Below are 19,175 nucleotides of genomic sequence, written 5' to 3'. Positions count from 1 at the left end.
TTCTTCGGTGTTAATTGTACCTTGCTGAAAATTTGACGTAGGCCTAGATAAAGAAACAGAAGATGCTATTCGCATGGTACCGTGTGAATATTGCGTAAGTAGCATGGTAATAATAATAATTTATTCGCACAGTAACATTCAACAAAAAATCACTTTGCTCTTTTTTTATTGAAATTACCGCGTTATAAATCGGTGGATCCTGATTGGGTTTTTTTACCGTGCGGAATGACGTATTTGATAACTGGATGCTATTTGGCTAATTCCTACCATGCGCATAAGAAGTTATTAACACGGTTACCGTGCTAACAGGTACTCCATAAAGAAAATGTACTGTATGCATTTAATGAAGAATAAAATCTTGAAGGACAATGCAATGACTTATTGACTTATACTCAAGTTATTTCTAGGTTTAGGCAATTTTATTATACTACATTTCTTGTATCAAATATTTATTGAAAATAGACTACCATTTTAATAAGGAAAAAAAAAATTTACAAATCACATAATTTATGAAATTTCAAAGTTTTAATAGGTCACAGATCAAGGGAAAATAAACTGTTACAGTTACAAATGTTAAATTTGAAATACATATCTTTTAGTTCTGAATTTCAATGTAGAAATATGTGTTGCTTCCTGTTTTTACAATTACAATTGTTCTATTGTATTGATCTTGTTCAAAGACACGAAAAACGCCTACTCATTTTCCAGAGCTGAACTAAATGATTCTTCAACAACGGTGTAATTATGTCAATATTTAGCTGATAAATGTTAGTTTAATAATAATACTGTAAATAAGTTCTATTTATATAGTGTACTGTAGCAAAAGCTTCTATGCACTTCACAAAAAATGATTAAAAAAATGTTGGAAAGTCATAACAGTCCTAAGTCCTAAGGGGTTTCTATCCATCCTCCTCCCCCCCCCCCAACTCTAGNNAGCACATTTCTGGACCCCTCCCTATGTGACTTGAGCAAAGTTAGAGGTTATACTTTACCATGCATTTGTACTAAAAACACTGCTGAAACAGTTTATTAATATGGTAACAATTAGAAAGACAAAATGTGATAGTAAAAGTGAAGTGTCCAATTTTTCCAGTTTACATTTGTGAACTTGACATAGACTTAGCCAGCGAGTCGTCCGGCCGTCTTTTGAATAGCCAACAATGGAGGCTCTGCAAACACAAAACTTGAGATTCAGTTCCCTGACATAATATTTTTGGTGTTTCTAACTCTCTGATTATAATTAAATTCATGAAAGTTAAATTTTATTCGTCAACAAAATACAGTAGGTCTAGCCCTATCTCTCGATTTGGAGGACCTAGAGTAGAATTTACACTAGACTAAGGCGAGAGATGAAGATGCATCTGCATAGCCTAGAAACATTATGTGAGTAACCGTAGCCGTGCGCAATCTGTCTATAAATGAAATATCTTTTTGAAAGCTAATTCAACACTATTCCTTTGTTTAAACACCTTTAAATGCTCTCTAAAGATCATAATTTTCTATTTTTTCCCCCTTATGTTTGGGAGGGGTGTGGTCCGAGTGGGCGTGGCCTGCCATCAGCTCAGGGCCACGCCCATTGGCTTCCATTTTGGACGGCCTATTTCGTTTTTCTGGCTAAACCCCTGGAACTTGATTACATGTTTTTTTCTTAAAGTTCTTGCCAATCATTATTAATAACAAATTATTCTTTTCTCCAGACCATCACCATGTCGATGGGAGTGCTCGGGACACTAGCGGTCAAATGGGATCCTAAAAACTTGGAAATAAGAACATACTCAGTGGAAAAGACATTGGAGCCACTAGTAATACAGGTAAGTAGACCTAACCAAACTACATGTTTTCTGTGACAAATGTCTGTGAAAATGATGTCACATACTCTTACCTTCTAGGGAAATCATAGGTACAGTATAACTGAGCATTGCATAACCAATGTCGGACTTATTTTGTCCATTGTGCCTGTACTTATTTACTGAATTTAAAAAAACTCATCTGTGCCAAATGCTCAATTCATTTTAGTAAAAATATATATTTATCCTCCTTAGTAAGAAAATGTCAGATCTCCCGAAACTGTGATTGTTTATACTGTAACACATCAGGACATACACTACCTTTTATTTTAATGTACTATAAATCTAATGTAGTAAAACTGGGAATTTTCCACATTTAACACCATAAGAAGCTACTGCATGTTAATGTCAAGAATTGATCATGATTCAATAGGTAGTGATGTAGACCTACTGTATGATCTCAAAGCTCCGATTATACTTTACCTTAACCTAAATTGTTTACGGTAATTTTCTATTCTCTGCAGGTGACGACTCTGGTTAATACGAAACCATCGAATAAGAAGAAAGGACGTTCAAAGAAAGCACGCGTATTAGTAGCTGCTGTCAATCATGCTACCGAGGCTTTCATTGTAAAAGGAGAGGAGATAGCCAATGAAAACCCAGAAGTAATGGAAGAAATGCTAAGTGCAGTAGATGAAGTCCGAAAAGCAGGTAATCATATGGTTTATAGGTTTGTCTTATAAATGATTTCACCAAAAACAATTATTTTCATAAATATTACGTAATCAAATTTCCAAAATTGTTTCATAATAATAATGATTTATTATACTATTTTGAATATTTAATTTATAATATTAACAATATGACAATCTAAAGCCCTGTCCAGACTATCAAATTCTTTTTGACAAAAATATGTGACATGCCTAAATATGGTCATGATGACATCACATCATGACCATATATAGGTACATCATTGCTATATATGGGCATTACGTCAAAGAAAATTTGATAATCTTGACAGGGCTTTATTTAACATTCCTCTGCGTATGATATTAAATGTGTTTCCATTCTGGCAACCTGTGTTCTGTACATCGTATGGACATTTCAGTTTATACAAAATATATTTAATAAGTTTTTTTGTTTTCTCAATATGTGATTAATGAATATTATCTCAAAATAATTATCACTTTCACAGATTTTGTTTTCAACGCCATAGAGAAATATCAAATTAAAAATCATTTTCTGCAATATACTGTAGATTCTTTCAATATTACTGTAAATTTCTTAGTCATAATTTACCTATGTTAGAACTTATTCATATAACTTGCTGAATGTGCATATAAATTGCATGTGATTAATGAATATTATCTCAAAATAATTATCACTTTCACAGATTTTGTTTTCAACTCCACAAAGAAATATCAAATTAAAAATCATTTTCTGTAATATACTGTAGATTCTTTCAATATTACTGTAAATTTCTTAGTATAATGTACCTATGTTAGAACTTATTCATATATCTTGCTGAATGTGCATATAAATTGCATATTAACTGAAATAGGTGCATATATTATCTATCTACTGTATTGGTGCATGTCAAGCTTTAATGACTTATGAATAACAGAATCCTATCTCTTGTTGAAAGTCAATTCATTGTGGGCTGAAAGGCATTATTTGGTGGGTGAGAGACAAATTAAGATGAACAGTTGAAGCTAAAGCAACTTATGTGGTAATAATAATAATAATAATAATAATAATAATAATAATAATAATGTTATTGTTAATGTTAGACTTATATAGTGCAAAATACTTAAGCTTCAATTTGCTTAACATTAAATATGTTTAAAAATAAGAATTTACCCCTCTCTACAAACTCAAGATAGGCTGATAAAAATAGGAAAAGGCAAACATGTACAAAAACTCAGGGGCTCACCATCCACTACCACTCTGGTGCAATCCTGGACCCTCTGGTAGAGATGATTATTAGAGTTTTGACTCTTATTGAGTCTATTCACAAGTTTATACTCTTTGGAGATGTTGATTTAGTTCTAAAAACTCACAATACGATCCTTGTGTATAGTGGTGAATGGATTGGTCGCGATGTGAACGCTCCTTTTCTTGACCCCTATTTTTATCTAAAGAAGGCAGTAGATTTCTCTATAGAGTGACTTCACCCCACCTTTGTAGTGGTAATAATCTGTATAAATATTTCCTTGTTTCATTGTCTGTCACAGGCTTTTTGGTTTTGTTTTGTTTACATTTCTTGGGTGGCTTTAAATTCTGTTAAGCGTGAACTCCATCAATAGCAATAAATTGAAAACAACAAGACACAGTCAATAAGTGCAGTAGCAGTCATAATGTGATTTAAATCGTTATGTACTGGGTTAAAATTCTCATTACTCAGTGAGGATATTGAGAATCAAAATAAATTATTGTACATAATCATTGTGTTGATGTATACACAGCATTTACAATTTGCTGGAGGTTTTTATTGTCTCTTTATGAGCTTTTACACAAACCTGATGCTTTTAACTGACACTTGACCACAATTCTATTGTTGTTGCTGAAAAACATGTTGATATTCATTTGAATTGATGAGTCATTAGCAAGCTTGTTGGTGACTATGGAAGCAGGTGTGTTTTACATTTCCCCTATCCCCAAAATTGCTCAAGTTCATTAACTGCCAACATTTTACAGTACCGAGTTTTTAAAAAAGATCCTACTATGTGTATTTGTAGTATAATTTGACAGTATAACTTCGATTGATTTCCTAGGAGATGCCATGCGTCCCGCTGCGTCTGACTTTGCCGAGGATCCTTGCTCGTCAGTCAAACGTAGCGTGATGGTACGTGCAGCACGTGCATTATTGTCAGCCGTCACACGTCTCTTGATTCTCGCTGATATGGTCGATGTGCACCTACTGCTAAAGGTCCTTAGAAATGTAAGTACTTACATTCTAAATTTTGTTTCAGAATAATATGGAAAATAAATTTATACTTTTATAGTGCATAATCCCCAAAGACTCTGTGTGTACTGTATCACATTTTAGAGGAAATTTGAATATCAGATTTATAAAATTATATTGATTATAAAAGTCATTGAATAAATTATGTAATGTAATACAATGGGACTTTTTATTTAATCAATTTAGTATGCCATACCTGTTTGATCAACAATATCTGGAAACATCTACCCAGCTTCAGACATATTTGTTGATTGAAAAAATATATGAATATACATGGATATTGAAAATCAGTGCTCTACTTTATCAGACATGTATGATCAAACATTATTTGATTGATTAGAATTGTTAATCACAAATGTTTAGATGGATCAAAGATTAATTCTGTTGATCATTATGTGATAAAAAGAGTTATTTAATTTTTATTTAATGTTCCAGGTTGAAGATGATCTTCTGAAGCTGAAGCAGTCCAACAACATGGAGGATCTGTTCAACAATTACCAAAAGCTGGGTCGTGACCTTGTGCATGCCAACAACATGATAGCAAGACGTCAGAACGTGAGTCCTATCATTTATCATACTGACAATAAAGTTTTAAATAGACACTAGAAATTCAAATAGTGGTAATTATGTAGCACATATTGCCATGACCTTGAGGCATTTCACATTATTATTTGAATCATTAGAACAAATTGCCCTGTAGGGAGTATTCAACAATGTTTCGGTTAGTAAGCAGTCAGTAGTTAAGATTGGCACTGTAGTTTGTAACCAGAAGCAGTGCTTTTAATATTGAGCATCTACTGTATTAGCCACCATTATGTAGGGCCTACATTTTAAAATTAAGCGTGTTTCATAGATTCTACTACCATTATCACAGGGTATTAATATAAATTGGTGTTATTTTGTTTTGGTTTGTATATGCATGCACAGTGTCCATACACTAATTAATTGAACCAGTTACACATTTCTGTTCAACAGTCTGCAAATTTAGTTCTATTTAAGAAGAATCTCAAAACATTCTTATTTTCTAAAGCTTTTTTAAATCTGGTTTTTTTTTCACTTGTGCCTTTGGTAATTTTTGAATTAGCGCGGTAAAAATGTCTGATTTGTTATTACACTTATTAATTGATACTATTTATATATTTATAGGACCTGAAAGATCCACGTAGACGTGATGAGATGGCCGCTGCCCGAGCTGACCTTAAGCGAGGTGGTCCTATGCTATTGACAGCTTCACAGGTACACACCTAAATTTGCAAACCACACCTGGCATATTCTTGTAGCGGTGTCCAAGAGCTTATGGCTCTTGCATCTCTAAATTTTACTATCCCTGTCTTTTTTGTATTTTAACTAGGCCTGGTTGCAACATCCAGACTTGGCAGCTGCCAAAGACAACCGTGACTACATCATTAAGCAGATGGAGGAAGCCATGAATACCATCTCAAATGTCAGCCAGGCTCAAGGCGACTCTGCTCCAGATCCCAACCTAGAAGGAGCAGGTGAACTCATTTCAGCCATTGATGAACTCGATGTAAGTTAAAATATTTGTAGAACTTTTTGTTTCTTCTCCGATTCTGTTAGGATCTATGCTGGGTATAATGGGTAGATTTTTTTTATCTGTGTTCTGTTTTCCAGCCCTTACATTTTAGATATTTCTAACACTTTTAAAGGGAAAATTACATGATATTGCCACACCATATTTGGTGTTAATCTACAAAATGGAGCTTTGCACTTGGTGGTTAAGATGGTTGTCGGCCAATTCCAGGATATGGGGTTCAAGTCCTGTGACACTAGAAATTTTTGGTTTGTGACAAAAACTCTTAAAGCTCAGTATGAGATTTATAGAGCATCATTCCATCTTGTGGTTTGGTAGAGAAATATATTTTGATAATAAAAGGCTCACAGGCTGGTGTGCCCAGCTCTCTTTTAGACTGTGCAGTGCTCTGTAGGGGGCAGTTCTTCACTTTTTCAGTACAAAACTGTTTATTTTTGCAGCATAAAATTTATTCATATTATATTTTTGCAATTTACAGCGCAAGATCATGATGAACCCATTGGAGTACAACGAAGTTCGCACACGTCCATCCCTAGAAGAACGCCTGGAGAGTATCATCAGTGGCGCTGCCCTCATGGCTGATTCTTCTTGCACACGAGATGATCGTAAGGATCGTATCGTTCAAGAATGTAATGCTGTGCGACAAGCCTTGCAAGATCTTTTGTCTGAGTATATGAATGCGGTAAGTTGCTGCTAACTTTTTGTATATTTTTTGTTTTGTTTTATTACAATTGGAAATGAATCAGATGCAATTTAATAATTGGAATTAAAATAACAAATAATTCTTGCAATTACCAGAGACCAGACTTTAACTTGCTTAAATTAAACAAATTTGGCTGACATGAATGATTTTTAAAAAATTCATATTTATCAGTCATACCAATCAATATATTTGCCTGAATTTCGTAATATATTATTAGGAGAATATACCTTTTTTGAAAGCTATGACATTGCTCCCGTAGCTTGATCAGCAAACTTAACAGTGAACTTAGTATCGTTTTTTGATGGGACATACATCAGCCCAGTTCTTGTTCATCCTTGGAAACAAATTAATGGGGTTTTTTTTTCCATTGGTGGTTGTTCCATAGGCTAAGAGCGGTAAGGATACAAGATCAGAACCATTGGATGCTGCTATTGATCACATGACTCTGAAGACAAAGGACTTGCGAAGACAGGTAAACAACTTGAATATCCTTAATGCTAAGGTTTATCGATAGAGGGCAGTATAAAATGATACGATGATTTTGAGTGTTTAATTCAATCCTATAACTGGTGAGATCTTGCAGTATATCAATTAAATCTTTGTGTGTTATTTTGTAGTTGCGCAAGGCTGTGTCGGACCATGTTTCTGACTCTTTCTTGGAGACCAGCATTCCTCTGCTGATCTTAATTGAAGCAGCCAAGAGCGGCAACGAAGCTGAAGTTGAGGAATATGCAGGAGTGTTTGCAGAACATGCTGGCAAATTGGTGGAGGTAAATAAAGATTGACATCCAAAGTAAAGTTTTCTAATGAAACATTTAGTAATAAATAAATCGTTCACCTATTACACTGCATAAAAATAATATTTTGTCTATCTAGGTTGCCAATCTTGCTTGTTCAATGTCAAATGATGAAGATGGTGTTAAGATGGTTCGTCTTGCAGCTTATCAAATTGAAACACTCTGTGCACAGGTTAGTAACTTCATAAACTATTATCACCATCATCATCATAATCAAAATCATCACCACCATCATTATATCATCAGCATTATCGCCGTCATTGTCATCCTGGCTTACAACATAATGCTATGTACTAGTCACCACCACTACCACTAATACAACTGCTACTACGACCACCACCAACATATATTTAATTAACTTGTAAAAATGTATCTGTTCGACAGGTGATAAATGCAGCCCGTACACTTGCTGCACGTCCAAGGAGCAAAGCTGCTCTCGGCAACATGGAAGCTTTCAAACAGCAATGGGAGTCACAGGTCAAGGTGCTGACCGAAGCCGTTGATGACATCACAACTATTGATGATTTCCTTGCTGTATCAGGTAGTCAAACTGTTTGAATTAAAGAGCCATCCAACACCGAATAAACTGCCAACAATATTATATGCCACGTCATGGTTTAGACGAGACTTTGTTTAGCGAATCCGCCGCCCTCCTATAATGATGATTTTCAATAAAACATTTTTGGCCAATCAGCGCACCCGCTGAAAAAAAATTAAAGTTTTTCTTTATTTTTAATATGCCCGCCGCTGCCTTGAAATCTCCAAAAATAAGATATCTGTATTTCTTCCTAATTATATAAATTTAAAGCATTTAACCATCCCACTACTACACTGTTTACATTCACTAATAACTTTTTTCTCCTCCGTCTGGATGTTTGTGGCAAAACTATTTGCTAAATACGAAAACAAACTTTTATTTTTATTATTTTCCCCCCTCCTCTGACGATCTTTAAAAAAATGAGTTAGCGAAACAAGGTATAAAAAAGTCTTGCCTTGTACATGTTATAGCAGCGTAGAAGAGAAGAAATTTGGTTCTATGATATTAAACGGTCTGTATCTTGGTTCAAACCATTATCATTTGTATTACCGTATTAGAAAAAAACAGATACTAACAATAATGCCCTATGGCTCAGCATATTATTTGTGCATATATATTGTAATGGCACACTTAAGAATAGAGGGTGCTTGAAGCTGGTAGCTTCTGTTCTACCTTCCTGAATGAAAGAGAAATTTTGTGTGTAAATCACAGTACAAGTTTTCAGTTGATAATCCATTGGAAGCATCTATTTATTACATATTTATATTTTCTATTTATTGTCATTAATTTCAGAGGGACACATTTTGGAAGACGTTAACAAATGTGTCGTAGCTCTGCAAGAAGGTGATGTTGGCACACTTGATCGTGTTGCCGGTGCTATCCGAGGACGTTGCTCACGTGTATGTAATGTCGTTGAGACTGAGATGGGCATGTATGAAGCTGGCCTGTACACAGAGAAAGTTAAAGAAGCTATCAATATTATGAGAGAAGATGGTAAGTTAACTGAAACTTTGAATAAGTGGATTGTTGTAGAACAATCAATTTTACTTATAATTTACTTTTTAATATAGAATTTTACATAAAAAATAAAAAATGCAATAATAACACTGCATATAATACTAGATTTTGGAAAAACAGACATTTTGCCTTAATTGTTATATTTTTGTTGTTATTATGTTAATTTATTGTTGTTATTATGTTAATTTATATGTTCATAAGGGCCCCAGTGGAAATAAGTTTTATATAATGTAAAACTTTCTTGGGTTACCCTAGGAATTAATGTCTTATCTTGTTCTTTATCATTTATCTGTTCTTTGTATTTGTTTTATTTTCAAGTAATCTATGATTTTAATTCCTGAATGAAATGAAATATGATTTTGTTTACAGTGATACCAGTCTATGCACAGTGTGTGGAGTTTGCAGTAGATGCGTTGAGTTCAGATCCTCAGAAAGATCCGGATGAGAATGAATTCATTGATGCATCAAGAATGGTTTACGATGGTATACGTGATATTCGTCGTGCAGTGCTCATGAACAGGGTATGATTTTTTCACAGTATATAGCTATATCTTGCTGGTGCTCACCTATTATAGTTTGTATTCTGTTTTCAACATGGATTTATATTTTGTTCTGTTTTTGACAGAATCCAGAAGATATTGGTGATGAGTCAGAGATTGAACAAGAGGATGATTATGAGACAAAGAGCAAATGTAAGTATTTAATATTTTATTGTTAGTAATAACTACCAATTCGTAGCATATGTACAGTAGTAATGTTAGTTGTATTCATCTGAAAAACAGATCTCTTTGCACAAATTAAACTATGTTACGCCTTTGGTAAACAAAAACTGATACCGACAATACATTTATCCTTGCACAATCTTTCCATGGAATGACTTCACTTTTGATTGATTGATTGAATTTATTCGATGCTCAACATGCACAAACAAGTTAACAAATTTTTTACGAACAAGAAAAGTAAAAATTAATGAGCATCAGGAACATCTATTAGGCCGGAGTCCAGCCCATTTCCAATGGGGTCCAAAGTTGTACTTTAAAAATTTTTGATTATGGCACCTTTATATGGCCGGAAATGACACTCTCATTCCTAAATTTGGTTAAAATTTTTCCATTTTACTTACAATTTTTTTTAATTTAGGGGAGGTTGGCCCTCCCCCCCCCTCCCTTGAATCCACCATTGACATATTAAACATTTATTTTTAAAATTTGAAAATAGACATAAACATATGTTGAAGTCACCCCTGACCTATCATCATTTAAATCCATTGCTTGATGCAACTATCTATTTTAGCATTACACTTGGGACTACTGCTGCACACAGTCATATCTGGGGTGATTTGTGCAGCAATCAAAATCAGGATCAAGATGAGATTTTTGTTAAGTTCAGTAATCAATATCATTCTTAATTTCTTTTTTTAATTTAATTGCAGCAAGCTACCAAACCAATGATGAAGAGTTGTTGGAGGAAGGACATATTGGTAGAGTAAGTCACCAAATACAACTTCATCGATTTTATTTACAGACTCACATTCAGGAGATGAGCCCATTGCTAACTTAAAAGAAAGTGCACCCTCACATTTATTCTGTATCCCAAAGAGTTGATATTAAGTATAGTAATCATTGCTAGATAAAAGTGCATGAAAAATAAAATTGTATGTCACTTGATATGTGTATATAACAGTATATCATTCCTGATGATGACATAATTATTGTTGAAATATTAATCCCAACACGATGGCGTGCATTTCAATACTTGGAGTATACCTATTATACTTTCTTACAGTATAATAATGTGTTAAAATAAACATTTTAATGTTACCTATAAATGCACACACATACACAGAACCTGAGACACCCTTTAGCCAGTCCCATTTTTTTGCCCACAAAAACGACACATTTTATTTTTGCTTTTGTTTTCTTTAGAGCCAAATGAGACAGCTCCCACAAGAGGAAAGAGAGAAGATTGAAGAACAAGTTGAAGAGTTTAAGGTTGAGAAGGCAAAGTTGGACCAGGAAATGGCCAAGTGGGATGACAGTGGAAATGACATCATCATAATTGCCAAGAAGATGTGCATGATAATGATGGAGATGACAGACTTTACTCGGTAAAGCTACATTCACGTCAAAGCCCGGAACAAAAATATTTGTGAAAAATTGGTTCGGTGGTAATGAATACAACCGTTCACATCAAATTTGTATGATTTCCAATCCAGACCGATAGATCTGAGAGCCATTTGTATCATGAAATCCTACATTTTTTTTCTCTTGGACCAATTAGCAACAAGCTTGGTTGGTTTGAACCAATCGATCGCATACATACTTAACCCAAATAACTGTGTTCCGTGCGCGATGTGAACGCAGCGTTCAAAAAACGTAGCAATTTTTTGTCCGGGCTCCGGACCGGATCCAGGCTTGATGTGAACGTATCTTTATAATTGTAGCATTGAAAAACCAAAAGCCTTGTCAACTCTCAAATGTTATGCGATAACAATTTGTGTGATGTGCCCATATATGGGCATGACGATGTCATACTACAATATAGAAATATCACAATTATTTGTCACATAATATCTAATAGTGTGAACAAAGGGTTGTGATTTGTTCTGGGTAAGAAAAGTGGTGGTTAATGATGATACAAACAGAGTTGTCAATTATAACAACAATGGGGTTTAACATGGATTGGATATAATTTGAGTTACAGCAAGCATAACACGCTAAAGTCAGAAGACTTACTTAAAGTGGGAACCATATGGTGGTGAATTGGGTAGTAAACCGAAATACAATCTTTCCAAAGTGTGTACTGCATTTAGTGTGCACATGGTCCGTATATTACAATTAAAAATATCCATCTGAAAGACTTTTGAAATTTCCATTTCAACACTCCAGCAGAAACACAAAGAGAGTAACAGATAGAATTAAACTGCGGACCATTGATTTCCAAAAAAAGGCTTTTCTAAAGGGTGATCTGAATACAATCTGACACCATGAAAGGAGTTCCCTATTCTGAAACAAGCATCCCAGCTTAAAGTGTTATTCTCTGCTATGCCATATGTTATATTGTCAATGCTTTTTATTTATATAATTTGTATTTAATGTACACTTGTATTTTCTTTATATGAATAGCAATAAATACTACAAACATACATGATATAATTATATTTATAATTATCACACAGGGGTCATGGTCCTCTGAAGAACACCATGGACGTTATCAAAGCAGCCAAGAAGATTGCAGACTTTGGAAATAAACTGGACAATTTAGCACGAGTCATTGCTGAACAGTGCCCAGACTCCTCGTCCAAGACTGATCTCACCTCGTACCTCCAGAAGATCACTCTTTACTGCCATCAGTTGAATATCACCAGCAAAGTGAAAGCCGAAGTACAGAATGTTAGTGGTGAACTGGTGCTTTCAGGAGTGAGTTCTCTTTCCCTCCCTTTATTTAATGAATTTTTTTCACTTACAATGTCAATTAAGGAATGTTAGTTTAAAAAAATAAAAAAATAAAACGTGTAGGCCTAGTATTGAAACAAGACAACTTTTTCATAAATAAATAAAAGTAAAATTCTTTCTTCAGTTTATTATTGTTTATTTTCAGAAAATTTTTCAGCTGCCCCGAGTTTCTTTTTCTTTCTTCTTTCTTTATTCTTTTATGTTATTTTTATTCATAATTAACAGATGATTACTTACATTATTCATTCATTAAACTTACTTTTTAAATTACACTTTTTTAATATTTTAAGGCCTATTATGTATACATTATATCTGTATTTAATATTTTTCTATCCTGGTCCCGACCGTTTAATGTCACTATTGGATATGCTTATTTTCACGAGACTTTTACGAAAGGATACCTTGTTCGAAGCAAGAAATGTGGGAAATTGTTATGTTATATTTCTTTAGCGTTTATAAGTGTTTAATGAGATAATTATAATCTTCTTTTGTTTTTATTTAGTTGGACAGTGCTTCATCCCTGATCACAGCAGCTAAGAATCTGATGACCGCTGTTGTACAGACAGTGAAGGCTTCCTACGTGGCATCTACTAAATACAACCGATTGAAGGGCGCCAATGCTGTCAATGTAAGTTACATTTAGTTGCTCTACCCTAATACACCATTAGATTTTAGTCTGTCAGACACAATTAGTGAATTTATTGTGAAAAGAACTTCTCATAATCTCGAAAGCTCTGATGAGGGCAGTATAATAGAGACAGTAGAGCTAAAAAAGATTTATTAATCAGCCGAGTGTTTCTAGAGCTCCTCATGAGGGCTTTATAATAGAGGCAGTAGAACTAAAAAAGATCTATTAATCAATCAGCCAAGTGTTACTAGAGCTCCTCATCTGAGCTAAAGAGAGTTAACGCAAGTCTCCTATAATATTATTTGGTGTTTTTTTTTAGTCTCCAATTGTAAGCTGGAAGATCAGGCCACCAGAGAAGAAACCACTTGTCCAGAGGAAAGGTCTGGAAAACTCACAATCTAATGTCCGCCGAGGGTCCAAGAAAACTAAGATCAACCCGGTCCAGGCGCTAAGTGAATTCAAGGGTAAAGACATGTTCTAAGCAACAGGCATGCTGGGTAGTGGAGTAAACGAACATTTGACAGAATGCTCCCAGCATCACACCATATTCCCCGTCCCATATATTCGATCAAGAAAATTTACCCAAGAAAATATTTGAATAAAACATATCTAAATTTAGCTCGTAGTTCTGATACCATACCAGAATTCCTTCAATATATTAGTGTAACACATTTTTGTTCCCCACTCTTCCTATGTAAAATGCTTTCGACTGCTCAATACAATCTAATTAAATTATGGTGTCGGTGCTTGAGTACAAAGTTAAGGTTATGAATGTATATTGCATATTGACTACAAACAAAATATAATCAAAAGCTTAAGTGTTGTTACTTGGTTTAAGTACATAAAATATACATACATATATGAAATGTAGCTGGTAATTTCGGTTCCATATATGAAGCACAGTTTCTAATGTGGGTTCCATATGTAAAGCAGTTTGCTAATACTGTATTTGTTCCATATATGAAGCAGTTTGCTAATACTGTATATGAAGTATATGTCACTTCCATATATGAAGCACAGTTACAAAAGTTGGGTCACATTTGGAACACAAGTGCTTAATTTGGTTGCGAATAACATTTTAAATCTAGAATATTGTATCAAAATGAATTTAATAGAAGATAAATATTCAGAGTGTTGTCAATTTATGACAGTAGTTTACTGGTGATGGTAACCAGCACAAGACCATAGGTGGCCCTATTGTTATTGCTAATGCCAGCTGATGCCATAAATTTGAACAAATAAGAGATTGGTTGAATGCAGTTAATTATACTGCATTTTAGTGATTTAGCATTATGGAGAACTAATACGTTTTAATTATTCCATAAACAGCTTTTAATGCTAGATTTAAAGGTGCAATGCAGGCTTATTTCCATCACAAATATTTGTAATAATTATTATGTAGATGTTCGTGAATTTTGTAATTTTTTCCACATATAAAGGAAGAAACAGATGTAAAAGAAATGTAATGAATTGGACATTCCTCATGCCTATTAGATAATCCTACAATTTTTAATTATGAATAATTTCTACTTTTAATAATGAAATACATTACATTCTAATGTTTATATAGTGTAATTATGGTTGAGTTTCATTAATTTTTTACCAATTTTGAAAGAAGCTACCTGTATCATCTGCAAGATTATTTAACTTCAGCTTTACTAGTCTACCAAAGTATACAGCAAATATTGTACCCACATTTTCTTAATTTTTGTCAAGTATTTGTGAAATATTGATTGCACTTATGAACACCTGAAGCTCAGTTCACACTACATACAGTACAGTATTAGGGTTTATGTGACAAATTTGTGTGGCATGTCCATATATGGGATGATGAAGTCACATGACACCCAGATATGGGCATATCACGGTTAATTGTCAAATCTAATTTGATAATGTGGCTTAAGAATATTGAGGTATGTGGATGATATTTGAATACAAATAATATTTCAATAATTAATTACATAAATAACAACAAATGCCTTGGTTTTTTTTTTTTATCTAATTTTAAGATTTTTGAAAAGAAGTTTGTCTAGGTAGGTAATAGCAGTTTAGTATGTTTAACTTATATTAATAATTTTTTAATAATTATTTTGTTTTGCAATCAAAAATAAATGCTTTACTGTAGTGAGTTGAAGTGGTTGTTATATTATCATTATTTATTTACTTTGTGATGTTTTCTGTCCCAAACATATCAGAGATTCCTCTTCCAATTTAGGGTAGTCATTTTCTACTAAAAATCAGTTAATAAATCTGCAATTATTTTTGACAATACTGTAAATAAATTTCAGGCCTATATATCACAGTGAAATAGACCCCACGCTTTTAGCATTATACGAGTCTTTTAAAATCTTGCATGATATTTGCTTGATATTTATTCAATCAAGAAGATAAGCGCTTTATAACCGAAAGGAAAAGGCGTAATATAAATGCTCGTACCAGTACCAAGAAACAACGATGTACAGATAAGCTAGAGCCATGCTAGAGGGAGTTTTGGTGCTGATTTAGTGCTACAATGGACTTGCACATTTTTTTTTTTTAGTTTACATTCATGTAATGTACTACAATGTAAAGTGATATAGTTATTGCTGAAAATCTACTAGAAAATTGGCATTAGGTCAGTGGGGACCCACAACTGCAGTGCAGCGTATACCATTTTCAATATAACAGGAGACAGTTCCTTACTCTTGTTTAATGTACTGGGGTTTCTTTTTATATACTGTACATGTGTTATTATGCACAAGAGATCAACAGTTTTTGTTCAATGGACTGAAGAATGCCTTCGTAAGTCTCAAACTCAACCTGCCTTGCTCTAAATTTGCACTAAGTAGGCTGTATTTAATTTAATGTAGCACACATACCTTGCACATTATTTATTTTGGTTTTTCTACAAATACTACTGATAGCACAGATGCATTATGGCATGCAAACATTACATAAGATTAATACACACAATGAATTTACCAGAAAAAGAATTGTCTTTTGATGATAAACAATCATACTCTTAAAAACTAACCAATATGTATTCATAAAATCAAAATGAAATGGCAAAAACAATCAATCAAATGCATTTATATACCACCAGTATCCATTAATAATGTTCAAAGGCAATCGACAAGGAACAGGTAGGCTTTCAGACGTTTTTTGAAAATGTTGACGCTTTGTGAAGTTTTAAGACTAGGCCTACTGCCTATCACCTACTCAAGTTACCAGAATGAGGAAAAGTCGCACTAGAAAATTAAAGGAAAAGGAAATGGAGAACCACCATAAAGAGCATTTGAGGAAACAAAGGAGCCACCAACAAAGCAAAGATGGACGAAGGAAATAATCAATATACAGTAATTCTGAAAGATAATGCAAAGCTATTGTGTCGGCCTGAGTGGTTCAGTCCTAGCCTAGGGCCTGGCTATGTAGACACCACTTCAAAAGTTCGAACTTAAAATAACACTTGGAATGTTGTAATTGTAATTAGCTATTACCTTTGTACAAATATTATTACATGTGAATCACAAATATAATTAACTGAAGCAATTAAATACAAATTGACTGTAACAAGCCTAAGCTAGTCCTACCACACAAAGAAGGAGCTACTTACTTACCTAGGCCTCAGTTAGGCGTACATTCACTGGTGATAGGCTAGGCCTACACATGAGGCAGGTTATTGCTCCCCTACTAAATTTTCTCGCAGCTCCACTGTTTAGGAATATATACATACGGTACACAATCGTGCCTTATCTGAACTAACTGAGGTAGCCTTTTCTCCATTTCATCCCTTTCCTAAATTCTGTCTGTTCTTTTCTAATTTGTTCAAAACTAGCCCTGTCTGAAAACTTAAAACTGCTGTCTTAAAACCAAGTTGTTAAAACTTATCCTCCCTTCAGCCAATCACCGTCATAAATAGGGACTGGACTGTTACATTGCATTGATAGGGGTGTAGGATTGGACTCTACCATTAAATATAGAGGTGTCCTGGCCAGCTGGGAACTTCTTGAATCTGCCTCTGACAAGCATTATGAAAAAAATATATACGATGTGTGTGCACACATTATGTTTCTGTCCTAAAAATAATATTGTTAGATTGGTCATTCAATGCAAATGTACATTTAATGTGGGTAGTTTTTTTATTTTATATTTCAATATTTGTCTGCTTTATATGTCTCTATTATTAGGTATCTTCAGAATTAATCAGTTAGTGGTAAACTTGTAAACACTTATAATTGCAATTTTCATTAAGAATGAAGAAAAATAGACACACATTTTTTCAATCAGTCTTTATTAGTTATAGATATCTTTAGCAATTTCTGTTTAGTGGATTTTGAAAGAGTAAATTCACAGTAAACCATAATGTTGTGTTATTAAACTATTAAGATAATCAAGACAAAATGAATTACACAATTAATAAAAATGATGAATTAAATTTGATTAACTACTATAATTAATAGAAATCACAGAATTTATTTAATATTGATTTAAAAGCATAGTGCTGAATTTACAAAGGTGCTTGACCTACACAAAATTTGACGACATGTGTATATGACATACTGTATATATATCCCCATTCTTTTGCACATGCATAGTTGAAGAGCACAAGTTCATATTGCATGGCAATCAATCATACACCCTCTTCTTAAGCATTTAACAACAAGATGGGATCTTAGAAAAGATACTACATTTATGCAAATGAGTGTGAGGCATGAGTTTTATCAGATTTGAATTCCCAACAAAGTTGGTGAAGGCATCTGCATAGACAGGAAAATGTCCCGGGTTCGGCAGCTTTCTTTCACACTTACAGATTCTCCTTCTTTAACTTTCAAAATTCATATATCATTACAGCAAGATGGTTTACAGTTAATCTGGTTAAGTGGGCCAATAACTTGTTACTCAAACTAGGTTTTAGTTATTGTTACAATGATATACCGCTATAGAATTACAGTGGCGGATCCAGAGGGTTTCAAGGGGTTCGGACGAACCCCTCTCTGTGGAGAAACAAAATACTACTGGTCCTGGCTTACAAAAGGCATGCTAACCTACCAATTAGACATAGTCATGTAGCAGATCGCACAAATTAGGCTTAGTCCAACTAGCTTTCAATTAAATAATATTAAAAACTATGTTTTTGATTCGACGTCGTACTAATTTATATACGAAAATGCGTTCTTCATGCCTATGCGTTCATTAATCCATGGAAGAAAGACTACGTATCCAACTTGGCCTACTCAATATTGTTTGAATATAATAATATATTGCCTATGTTTTCTTTTTTCTATTTATAGGCCTAAGAATGAGATAAAAATCACCTGACCTTTTATTAAGAGAGGGAAAACCTTGAAATTTGAATAAATAAGAGGTCATTAAAAGACACCTCAGAAGTCGGGAAAGCTCATTCAGCCACCTAGGAATCAAAATTTTTAACACCCACTCTTTCAAATCCTGGATCCGCCCCTGAATTACATTGTAGGCATAGGTTTAAAATATCCGCTTAGTAAAATCTAGTAACATCAAGGCTTGGTTCTTAATCCTAAATAAAACCGGGTGAGGGGGAGGGAAAGAAAAGAATGTTCCTACCTGCTTAAATTTTACATTTAATAATAACCATGCCACTTTAAATGCAAATATATTTTCTTTTATATTAATTTTTTTCATATTAAAATATAATTTTGGTCATTATTACTTGTTCATCAGTGATATATTAAATTTGGTTCTTAATCCTAAATAAAACTGGGGAGGGGGAGGGAA

General features: G+C 33.7%; 1 protein-coding gene across 1 annotated transcript in view; it reads left to right on the top strand.

Moving 5' to 3' along the window:
- LOC117118816 (catenin alpha-2-like) overlaps positions 1-15,576 on the top strand; it is a 16,238-nt gene extending 662 nt beyond the window's left edge. Inside the window, exons 2-20 of the mRNA XM_033263527.1 lie at positions 1,698-1,811; positions 2,312-2,498; positions 4,562-4,728; positions 5,188-5,307; positions 5,899-5,988; positions 6,104-6,280; positions 6,783-6,986; positions 7,393-7,479; positions 7,625-7,777; positions 7,884-7,976; positions 8,189-8,345; positions 9,135-9,335; positions 9,729-9,880; positions 9,985-10,051; positions 10,792-10,844; positions 11,285-11,466; positions 12,538-12,778; positions 13,317-13,442; positions 13,762-15,576. Coding sequence (XP_033119418.1) covers positions 1,707-1,811; positions 2,312-2,498; positions 4,562-4,728; positions 5,188-5,307; positions 5,899-5,988; positions 6,104-6,280; positions 6,783-6,986; positions 7,393-7,479; positions 7,625-7,777; positions 7,884-7,976; positions 8,189-8,345; positions 9,135-9,335; positions 9,729-9,880; positions 9,985-10,051; positions 10,792-10,844; positions 11,285-11,466; positions 12,538-12,778; positions 13,317-13,442; positions 13,762-13,923 — 2,724 coding nt within the window. The 5' untranslated portion in view covers positions 1,698-1,706 and the 3' untranslated portion in view covers positions 13,924-15,576. The remainder of the gene's footprint in view (positions 1-1,697; positions 1,812-2,311; positions 2,499-4,561; positions 4,729-5,187; positions 5,308-5,898; positions 5,989-6,103; positions 6,281-6,782; positions 6,987-7,392; positions 7,480-7,624; positions 7,778-7,883; positions 7,977-8,188; positions 8,346-9,134; positions 9,336-9,728; positions 9,881-9,984; positions 10,052-10,791; positions 10,845-11,284; positions 11,467-12,537; positions 12,779-13,316; positions 13,443-13,761) is intronic.
- The last annotated feature ends 3,599 nt before the right edge of the window (positions 15,577-19,175 follow it).

This window comes from Anneissia japonica, unplaced genomic scaffold (assembly GCF_011630105.1).
Source record: "Anneissia japonica isolate Jap-2015-1 unplaced genomic scaffold, ASM1163010v1 scaffold737_len1565949_cov176, whole genome shotgun sequence".
Lineage (NCBI taxonomy): Eukaryota > Metazoa > Echinodermata > Crinoidea > Comatulida > Comatulidae > Anneissia > Anneissia japonica.
This window is presented reverse-complemented; position numbering and strand designations above follow the sequence as displayed.